General features: G+C 42.4%; 1 protein-coding gene across 1 annotated transcript in view; it reads right to left on the reverse strand.

Annotated features, from left to right (window-relative positions):
* The window catches only part of LOC140204865 (sterol regulatory element-binding protein 2-like), a 65015-nt gene extending 53702 nt beyond the window's left edge, over positions 1 to 11313 (reverse strand). Inside the window, exons 1-2 of the mRNA XM_072271745.1 lie at positions 11035 to 11313; positions 2077 to 2490 (exon numbers count right to left, since the gene is read on the reverse strand). Coding sequence (XP_072127846.1) covers positions 2077 to 2490; positions 11035 to 11119 — 499 coding nt within the window. The 5' untranslated portion in view covers positions 11120 to 11313. The remainder of the gene's footprint in view (positions 1 to 2076; positions 2491 to 11034) is intronic.
* Between the last annotated feature and the right edge of the window lie 420 nt (positions 11314 to 11733).

Below are 11733 nucleotides of genomic sequence, written 5' to 3' on the forward strand. Positions count from 1 at the left end.
AGTGAGTTTTGGTAGGATGAGCAAGGAAGCCACAATAAGAGTCTGAGTGGGAAAGAAGAGCAAAACATACCACTATTATGGAACACAAATCAGTAAGACCATAAAAAAGCAAACAAAGTAATTGTTTATTTCTAGTGGGACACAACTGAAAATCAGAAACAGTGTCTAACATGGGACAGGTGTGTACGTAAGATGGTGTGGTGACCTAACAGATGGAGATGAAGTAGCTTAGTGAAGAAGTTAACTGACTAGCAGCAGCTAGCACTAATGAATATAGACTAATGAATATAGAAGCACATGTCTGAATCCCACCACTACAGCTAGGAAACATTAATTCAAATATTTAAATACATGTGGAATTAAAAGCTAGGTTCGGTACAGTAACAATGAAATGACTGGATAATTCTAAAAACCCATCTGGTTTACACTAGGAAGAAAATTTGCCAGATTAACCCATCTGGCCCAGATGTGATTCTATATGTCTAAATGAAATTCTTTAGATCCAGGGTAATCGGGAATAGATAACATATGTTGCATCTACATCCTATGAATACATTAAAAAAAAACACTGGCAGCGTAGAATTAGTGGTGCTGGTGGAAATATTTAGCTGGGGCCATTAGACAACAACCAACAAATTCAGAAGTAAATTTCGGAAGAACAGTTGCCCCCTGCAAGAGGTGGGAAAGTATCAAACTTCCCATATGCAGCACTCCTACTGGAAAGCTGTGTGATAATCAGATGATGCAGGACATGGTGCTCCTCACAATTAAATATTGTTTCTCGAGAACTGCGGTTGAAGAAGAACCTTTTGGATGGGGTAACAAATGGAAGCCCCCTTTCTCCTCCCTAGAACTATTATTTCCATCATGAACTCTTACAGGAGAAAAGGATAAATTGGTAAGGGGAAATTTAGTTTTGCAAAAACAAAAAATTGTCTCTTCCCTTGAACATCATTCTTTAATTGATGAAAAGTAGATAATACACAATTAGATCTTAGTATATCTCCTATTATCACATCCAAAAATTGTAAACAGTTTAAGATGATTAGCATTATTATTCCTTTCTACTTACTAATGTTATTGAGGGTTGGTCATCCAAAATTTTTGTTTATTTTAATTAGAGTTATATTTCTTAAAATCACTAATATGATTTAGAAAAAATTATGAGTCTCTTTTCCATAAGTGATTGACTGATGTCTTAAAAATTATGAATTTTTTAAATGTAAAGTCAGTGTGGAAAAAAAGTAGTGGATACGGCTCAGTCCATCATGGGTAAAGGGGTAAAGCCCTCCAAACCACTGAGAACATCTACATGAAATTCTGTCACAGAAAAGCAGCATCCAGGACACGCTCTCAGGAAGAAGGTACAGGAGCCTCAGGACTCACACCACCAGGTTCAGGAACAATTATTACCCCTCAACCATTAGGTTCCTGAACCAAAGGGGATAACTTCACTTGCCTCATCATTGAAATCTTCCTACATTTAATGGACTCACTTTCAAGGACTCTTCATCTCATATCCTCAATATTTATTGCTTATTTATCATTGTTTCTTTTTGTTATATTTGCACAGTTTTTTGTCTTTTGTACTCTGGCTGAACATCCGAGTTGGGCGGTCTTTCATTGATTCTGTCATTGTTATTATTCTATAGATTTGTTGAGTATGGCTACAAGAATCTCAGGGTCGTAAATGGTGAGATACATGTTCTTTGATAATAAATTTACTTTGAACTGGGGGCAATTCACCTACCATCCGGCAGATCTTTGGTATGTGAAAGGAAATCCATACGATCACAGGGAGAACATGCAAACTCCACACAGATAGTACCTAAAATCAGGACGGTACCAGGTGTCTGACACTACAAGGCAGCATCTCTTCCAGCTTTTGATAAGAACATGGAACACTCTGCTTCAAAGTATGAAGCCTGAACATCAGGCAACTGCCCAAATACATGGCTTTCTGTTCTTGAATTAGGGAGCCACCTCCCACAGTGACAATGTGAATTCCAAAGCTGATCCAATCTTGGATTGCACTCAAATATAATATTCTGAAATACTTTGTATGCAAACTCATACCTGAGAATCCTCCTTGGTTCTGGTAGGTGAGTACAGGCTGCTGAATGATCCGAGTCTGCGTCGGTGCTGAGGTAAAGTTTGATGTTATCATGAAGGTTTGCTGCTGCGGCTGTGTGTGTACTGGCGGACGAGGGTGTAGAACTGGGGTGGTCCTTTGGGTTGCAGGGGAAGGGGTCTGTGGGATCGCTGGTGCTGCGGAGGGATGAACTTGCTGCTGCTGCACCAGCTGTTGCTGTTGCACCTGTTGCTGCACCAGCTGCTGTTGCAGTATTGGTGCCTGCGGCGGTGCTCCTTGCTGCTGTGGTGGAGCAACTGGAGGCTGGTCGAGCTTTTCACATCCCGTCAGACCAGTGCTGAAATGCTCAAACAGGTCAGGAAAGTCACCCACTTGACCACTGACAAACTGCAGCATTTCTATGAAATAATAATGTAATTAGTATCAAGGAGGAGAAAATCCATCTTCCTGTGAGTCAGTTTCTTTCTTAGCAACTGTCATAACATCTCACTGAGTGTAAAATATTAATGCTAGAAACCAACGTCAGCCACCATTTATTAAAGTACAACTAAATAAATTTATAATAATGTACCCAGTTCATGTACTGATAAGCATTTGATCTGGCAGAACCAAGAATCCATCATAAAACCACATTAAGAACTTTTACAACTGTCTTTCAAGACATCCACTTGGATGAGCACTGTAACCATTAACTTTGCAATGATACTAATTATTTCTATGTACATTCAGCACCCACTTTATTAGGGTCACCTGCATACTTGCTCTTAAAGCAAATATCTAATCAGCCAATCATGTAGCAGCAACTCAATGCACAGTGGTATGCAGACATGGTCAAGAGCTTAAGTCATTGTTCAGACAGGGGAAGAAATGTGATTAAAGTGATTTTAACTATGGAATGATTGTTGGTGCCAAATGGGGTAGTTTGGTACCTCAGAAACTGCTAATCTCCTGGAACATCATCCAGTGAGCGGCAGTTGAGAGTGAAAATGCCTTATTAATGAGAGAGGTTAGAAGAGAATGGCCAGACTGACAGTATCTCAAATAATGGCAACATTTGACAACATTGCAACATTCCATTCTGCAGCTGGTATCATTTTTCTTTCAAGTTAGAGGTACAGCACGTAACAGGCCCTTTCTGCTCAAGAGCTGGCACCCATGAGACCAATTAACCTAGTAACCTTTAGAATACGGGGGAAATTGGAGCACCCAGAGGAAACTCGCGTGGTAACGGGGAGAATGTACATATTCCTTACAGACACCTACGGGAATCTTCAACCTCACACCATTTGTAAACCCTGGACTATGGTGCCATCTAAGTTATGTACTAGGGTCCATGGAACTGCCTCTGAAACCACAACTTCCCTGCCTTTCTCCCAGAGCAACTCTGAGCAAAAGACTTACAGCACGGACTGTCTAGCGTTATTCTAGATGCTTATAAATTATAAATTTCAGCTTCAAAACCTGAAAGGCCTTGTTGCATGTTCAGTTATGTCATTGCCTCTGTGCACATTATTTGGTAGGAATTGACATGAAAAATCTGTAATCAGGAAACAAGAGATGCACTTAGCAGTAAGGATGAGATAAGGAGGCTTTAATATGCTGAATGTGAGGTCATCCATTCTTGATGTAAAAGATAAAAGCTTTTTTTTTTATTAAGTGCAGAGAGGCTTGGAAATGTTGATGTTCAAAGGAACTGAAGTGTCCTCCCACCAAATGTTAACACAGTCATAGAGTTGCAGAGACCAGAAACAGATTCTTCATTCCACCACGTCCACGTCAAACTTTTTTGTCATCAACTCCAATCACAATTGCCCTCATTGGGTTCATATCCTTCTCTGCCTGACTTATCCAAGTACCTGAACAGTAATTGTATCTGATCCCACCACGTCCTCCAGCAGCAAGTTCCAGGTATCAACTACTTTCTGTGTAAAACAAAATGTTCCCCTCAAATTCTCTTTCACTTCCTCCCACCTTAAACCTATGCCTTCATGTTTGTCAAACCACTACTATGGGCACAAGATTCTGACTGACTATCTTGTCTATCACTCTTATAATTTGATAGGCCTCCATTAGGTCGGCCCTCAACCTCCTTTGCTCCAGGGAAATCGCCCCCAGCCTATCCAATTTCACAAATCCTACAATCCAGACAGGAAAGCACAGTAATCTGTAAAACAATAAAGTATGTGCTAGGTTTCATGATGAAGATTTCAACAGAAATAAACATGTCTTACTGCAATGAAACAAGGCCTTGGTGAGAATACACCAAAAGTATTGTGTAAAACTTTGGTCTCCTAAAAACAGAAGTACCCGAGGGGGTGCAAGGAAGATTCACTAGACTAGTTCCTCTCTGGTTTACTATACAGGGAGACATTAATAGACTATGCTTCACTCTCTAGTTTTTGAAAGAAAAAGAGGTGACTTTATTGAAATTTGTAAAATTCTAAATCAACACACACAAAATACTGGGGGAACTCAGCAGGTCAGGCAGAATCTATGGAAATGAATAGATAGTCGACGTTTTGGGCCAAGACCCTTCTTACAACGTTCAAAAGGATGGCTGCAGGAATGATATTTTCCGGAGTTGAGGAATCTAGAAGTGGGGAACATGGGGGAGGTTATTTGGGATGGAAAGGTGGATGATGAACCTCTGGAACTTTCAACCTTAGAGAGCGAAGGAGGCCCAGTCACAAATTTCACCCAAAATGGAGACTGATAGATTTCAGGAGTCTACAGAAGGACCTGGGACAGAATAAGAGAATGGGCAAAGAACTGGCTGATAGAATACAAGGAAAGGAAGCATATGGTCATGCGTTTGCCAGAAGGATGAAAAGTGTAAGCTTTTTCTAAACAGGGAGGAATTCAAACATTGGAGGTGCAAAGGAACTCAGGAGTCCTGTGCAAGATTCTCTAAAGGTTAACTTGCAGGTTGAGTCAGTAGTAAGGAAGGCAAATACAACGTTAGCATTCATTCTGAGAAGACTAGAATATAAAAGCAAGGATGTAATGCATTGGCACTAAAATGACATTTGTCAGAACACATTTAAAATATTGTGAGCAGTTTTGGGGCCTCATAGCTAAAAAAGGATGGGCTAACATTGGAGAAGGTCCAGAGAAAGTTTATGAGAATGACCCAGGAAATGAAAGGGTTAATATATGAGAAGCATTTGATGGCCCTGAGCCTGTATTCACTACAGTTTAGAAGAATGGGGGGGGGAGAAATCTCTTTGAAATCTACCAAATATTGAGAGGTCTAGATAGAGTGGAGGAGTGGAGGTGGAAAGGATGCTTCCATTAGTGGGAAAGTTGAGGACTTGAGGGCACAGCCTCGGAATACAAGGACATCTCTTTAGAACAGCAATGAAGAGGAATTTCTTCAGCCAGAGGGTGATGTATTTGTGGAATTCATTGCCATATATGTCTGTGGAGGGCAAGTCATTGGGTAAATTTAAAGCGGAAGTTGATAGGTTCTTGATTAGTCAAGGGAAAAGGCAACTAAATGGGGCTGAGAGGGAAAATAAAATCAGTCAAGATCAAATGGCAAAGCAGACTTGATTGGCCGAACGGCCTAACTGACCTCTTATACTCTGATAAACCAAGGCATAAGGGTTAGTGGAGGTAATGGTGCTGGGTGTGTGACCAGGACAGAACATGCTCAAGGGGCTATATGGTGTTCTACTCCTCCTCTGATGAAATAAGCAGATAGTGCATATCTGAATTGCAAAATAATTGCACAAAAGGCAGCTCAGAAGAAACACTTTTTTCTTTACAGGTTCCGGGCTCCACATTATTCTGATGCAAGAGATTCCAGTTTATCAAGAGGCAAGAGCGTGAGTTGAGCTTATCCAGATTTGGTTGGAGGTTTCAACACGTTTAGAATGGTGGTGAATATTGGTAGCTCCGGTCGAGGCGTTTGGTCATGTGATGTTCGCTGAGCTTGGCAATTGGCTTGCAGATGCTTCATCATCAGTCAAGGTGAGATCCTCAGTGTGCAGCTGCTGGTGTTTCTCTCTGGGTGTGCTCGCGTTTATATAGCAGGCATGAGAATTTTTAGAAGCGTGGTTCTTTTCTCATAACTCTGAAAACAAATACGAAATAGACACCATCTATGAACCCCTAAGAGCCAAAGAAACATGAGCCAATAGAATTCAAAGGTCAACTGAAGGGGTAACCAATCAGAATTGAAGGAAGCAAACAGGGGGCTATTTAACGTGAGCACTCCGTGAGAGAAACACCAGCAACTGTGAACTGCATCACCTCGACTGCTGATAAAACATTTGCAAGCTAATTGCAAAGCTCGGAGAACACTACAACATCCAATTACAACATGTATCAACTCCACCATGAACAGTCGGTCCCAAGCCCAGCTGTGGAAGGAAGGGGGTTGGGCATGGAGCTGGTAACCCCATCTCATAAAAACCCGGTGCTGCAGAAATGCCAACAGAAGTTCCAAAGACCTCATCCTCAAGACAGCAAGGATACACCTAGAAGATGGACTTCACCTGGAGACAACATTAAAGACTGGCCCAGGACAGAGGACCCTAGCGAGCTACTGTCAATGCTCTGAAGGGGTGATGGGCTTAAGTACATCAGTACAACATGTATCACAGTAAGATACAAAAACAAGCTAGAAAGCTTACTAGGGACAAGAAACTAAATGCTGCAATAACCCTTAATAAATGTTCTTTTTGTATTAACTAAATTATGCTACTCAATATCAAACTAGTTTCTGATATAACATGACTTTAATTTCATCAGTGTTGGGCACGTGGCCAAGTGGTTTGTCTAGTGATCTCAAGGTTGCTAGTTCGAGCCTCAGCTGTGGCAGCGTGTTTGTGCCCTTGAGCAAGGCACTTAATCACACATTGCTCTAGTGTCTGTGCGACGAGTGGCGCCCCACACAGACTTCCAATCTGTGCCTTGTAAGGCATGAAAGTGCCCGACGCAGGCCTCTCATGGTCTGAGTCGACGTTCCCCCCCCCCCCCCCACCTACAGTAAGGTATTAAGTGCTTTGGAAGAGTGACATTGTGAAAGATGAGTAAGTTACCCATGACTAGGTCTGATTGAAGTGTTTCATACCTGACGTAGTTCTCATTTCAGACTATAGACTTTTCATCAAAGGCAATGCACTATCATTGACTGAAAACATGTTTTCTGACACCTCCTGTTTTATTTGTGGTTTCCAGCACCTGCAATATTTTGTTTGCAACATCTCACTCACCCATTACTACACAAGATCATAAGAATCAGAAGTAGGCCATTTGATCATAGCTGATTTATTTTCCCTCTCAACTGCATTTTCCTGCCTTCTCCCCATGACGTTTGGTGCCCTTACTATTAACATCTGCTTTAAATATACACAATGACTTGGACTCCACAGCTGTCTGTGGCAATGAATTCCATAGATTAACCACCCTGTGGCTAAAGAAATTCCTCTTCATCTCAGTTCTAAAGGGACAGCCCTCTATTCTGAGGCTGTCCTCTCTGGTCCTAGACTCTCCCACAATTTGTTCTGGGACCCCTGCTCTTTGTGATTTTTATACATAACTTGGAAGGGTTAGTAAGCTTGCAGATAACACAAAGGTTGCTGGAGTTGTGAATAGCTCAGAAGGCTGTCATAGGTTACAAGGGGACTTTGACAAGATTGGGGAGGGGGCTGCATTAAGAAGCAGCAGATGGAATTCAACCCGGAGAAGTGTGAAGTGATTCAGTATGGAAGGTTGAATTTGAAGGCAGGATACAGGGTTCATGGTCAGATTCTTAACATTTTGGAGGAACAGAAGAATCTTTGGGCCTATATCCCTCAAAATTGCCCTACAAATTGATACGGTTGTTAAGAAAGCGTGAGGTTTATGGTGTGTCGGCCTTCATTAGTCAATGGATTGAGCTCAAGAGCTGAGGTAATGTTACAGCACTAAAAAAGCCCTGGTTAGGCCACACTAAGAACATTATAATCAGCTCTCGTCACCTCATTACAGGAAGGACATGGAAGGTTTAGAGAGGGTACAGAGGAGATTTACCAGGAGCTGGTCTGAAAAAGATAGCCAAAGTGGACAACCAGGGACTTTTTCCTCAAGGAGGAAATGGCTAATATGAGGGGACATAACTTTAAGGATGCTGGAGGGGAAAGTATAGGGGGAATGTCAGAGGCAGGTTTCTTCTACACAGAGAGTGGTGAGTGTATGAAACACCCTGCCAGGGGTGGTGGCAGAGCCAAATACATTAGAGACAATAAAGAGACTCTTAGATAGATGCAAAAATAAAAGGCATCCGTTAGTCTTGCGAGACCATGGATCTGCGCCTGGAAAGTCTTCAGTCTCCAGGGCGCAGGCCTAGGCAAGGCTGTATGGAAGACCAGCAGTTGCCCATGCTGCAAGTCTCCCCTCTCCACGACACCAATGTTGTCCAAGGGAAGGACATTAGGACCCATACAGCTTGGCACCAGTGTCATCGCAGAACAATGTGTGATTAAGTGCCTTGCTCAAGGACACACACACGTTCCCTCGGCTGGGGCTCAAACTCACGACCTTCAGGTCGCTAGTCCAATGCCTTAACCACTTGGCCACGTGCCCACACCGATAGATGCATGTATGATAGTAAAATGAAGGGCTGTGTAGGAGGGAAGAGTTAGACTGATTTTAGAGTAGGTGTTGGGTTGGCACAACATTGTGGGCTGAAGGGCTTTCACTGTGTTGTAGTGTTCTATGTTCTATTTGGAAGATCTTCCCCATATCCACTCCATCTAGACCTTTCATCAGCATGTCCTGACAGTTTCCACACACCCCCCCGCCACCCAAACCCCTGTGGCGTTTACTAGTTCATTTGTCTGACAATTAAATAGCAGATGCAGCATTCTGAAGTGTAGCTTCAGAACAGAAAAAAATAATAAGTATTGTTGATATTCGTCATTCTTATCCATCCTCCTGCAGTTAGATACCCACATGCGCTAACACTTAACATCCAATATCAGAAGAAGCTGACACAATGTTATGAAGGGAACATCATATTCAACAAACACTGGAATGTTTTGATGACGTACACAGTAGGCTAGGTAACGGTGCACTAGAGGATGTGGTGTATTTAGATTTTCTGAATAACTTGATGAGGTTTCAGGAGAAGTTTGTCTACAAAATTAAAACACATGGGACTAGGCTACTCTACTGTCACACATTGGAAAATGGTTATCTGTTGATAGGAGAGATGGAATAAATACGATTTTCCTAGGGTGCAGGCAATGACTAGTGGGTGACAACAGCAATGAATGTTTGGGCCCAGCTCTTTGCAACCTGCAGAGATGTGGATGATATAAATGAAGAGAATATTTCTAAGTTTGAAAATCAGCAGATGCTGGAAATCCAAAGATCGACACATCGGAATGGGAATTGGAGTCAAAATCTTGGCTACCAGGAAGTCCCACTTGTGGCAGATGGTGTGGAGGTGCTCGAAGTTTGCTAACAAGACAAAAGGGATAGATTGAGAGCTCTGACAGGGACGCAAAGACTTCAAGGTACTCTGGAGAATTTTAGTAGGTGGTGAATACATAGCAGGTGCACATTATGAAAATAGATTGGATGCCTCCAGCATATCATCCTTCACCACCTTCTTCAGCTCCAACAGAATCCCGCCACATCTTCTGCTCTTCTCCCCTTTCTGCTTTCTGTAATTCTCTGTGATTCCCTTGGTCTGTTCATTCCTTCTCACCCATAACTCCCAGACCCCTGCCAGCCTCAAAATACCATCAGTCTTCCCTCTACACTCTCAGTCCTGATGCAAGATCTTGATCCAAAACCTTGACAATCCCTTTGCCTCTGGAGATGTGGCTTGACCTCAGTTCTACCCCAGACTCTGCATTTGTCAACCCATAGATTCCTCTCCCCCCCCCCCCCCAACAGCACACTTCCAGCAGACTGCTGATCCCGCACACAGATCACTGGAAGGTAATATACACATACAGCAAGCAATTTGGAAGAAATGGTATGTTGGCAACTATTGCAAGAAGATGTTTACCCTGACTGTAATTCAGCTATACAAGACAGAAAAAAAATTAATTCATCCAATGGATATGGGGGCTCATTTCTTGTGGACAACGGCCAACAAGAACCTTGGATTAAGAATGCAAGATTGCTATTGTTAAGCAAATCAGTGGATATACTGATTTCCTTAGCAGCAGATGGTACAGGAAAACAGCACTGACTGAAAATACCAGCCATGGACTTATTGGATGGAAAACCGACTCCAACATCGAATTCTGCTCTCATGATACACGTAGATCGTATAATAGATTAACTTAAGCTAATCTGAGCAGAAAGGCCAATAATGAACTGGCACAGATTTAAGATGATTTATAGACATTTTTAATAGGAATCTTAAAAAATCATTTTGATTCAAAATGGTAGAGATCTTAAACCCACTGTCTGAAAGCCTTTTGGAGCAGTGGAATATCAGAATATTTGAAGAAAGCCTAGATGAGCTCAGTATGCTGTAGTTCACAATATTGATAGGAACTAGAAAATGAACAAGCCTCGGTTACACTGTATTGGCCAGTGTGGGACACAATGGGCCAAAGGCCATGTTCTAATTTAAATTCATTTTATTTTGTTAAAAGCACAGATGCAATAGTTTCATAATAACTTGATAGTAAAAAAAGCATACAATTTTGAAGGAAGACAAGTATTTTGTCTCAAAAACACTGATCAACAAAAAAAGTTTCAGTAGCATATATTACATTCCGAGTTGCAAAGTTTATAGATATTATACATCAAATCATCACATTAAACTTACTATCTCTGATTAACTCTTAACAGTAAGGAGAGTAAATACCCTACAACTGTAAACTCTTTCCTTCCCCCTCCCTCCAGAACCACACATACTGCAAGTAATATGCTGTGGCGGGTGACATTCAACGCCCAAGGGGTTGGGAATGGTCGACAAAATACCAACTCACCGTCTATATCCCCAAAATTGAGTCCCTCACTGAACTCAGTCAGTGAGGGGTCCATATTCTCCAGCGACATGTCCTCGTTCTCCATTGCTTTAACAGAACAGCGATGGAGACGCTTTTCTGGGAATGTAATAATGAAATGGTGACTCTTCCCACCCCTTTCTCAAAAAAATAATTTGGCGTATCTCCTACTTTCAGGCTTCATTGTTGCTATTCCCTGCGCCGATGCCACTTCCTCACTGACAGCGCCGCCATCTTGCTCCGGGGTGACGTCACAGGCCGGAGACGCCCCCTTTCCGCGCGTATGCTGCTCGAACGGTGGCGCGAGCAGCGACCGTTTGTTGTTACCCAGAACACGAGACGCCGGCGGGCCAATGGGCTGGCGCTCCGGCTGGTGGGGTGATGCGGCGTCACGATGAGTCGTCATGGTGACGGGCCGCTCGCCGGCCGCCTTCTGGGAGCTTCAGTTTGGGGCGTCTTATTATCTTGTAAGGCACGTTAATATAGAATAGAGATTCTATAGAAATAGTAAATCTTTAGCAATGGGGGAAGTTGTGGCAACATTACAAGATTGCCCTTTAATTTCCGGGAGTTTATTTATAAGAATGCAGCCCACGAGGTCTATGAGTCATATTGAAACGGTCCCTCGGCCCATCGCGTCTATACTCACCCATTTGGCCACTTGAACATGTGCCTGTGTTC

Source organism: Mobula birostris, chromosome 11, assembly GCF_030028105.1.
Source record: "Mobula birostris isolate sMobBir1 chromosome 11, sMobBir1.hap1, whole genome shotgun sequence".
Classification (NCBI taxonomy): domain Eukaryota; kingdom Metazoa; phylum Chordata; class Chondrichthyes; order Myliobatiformes; family Myliobatidae; genus Mobula; species Mobula birostris.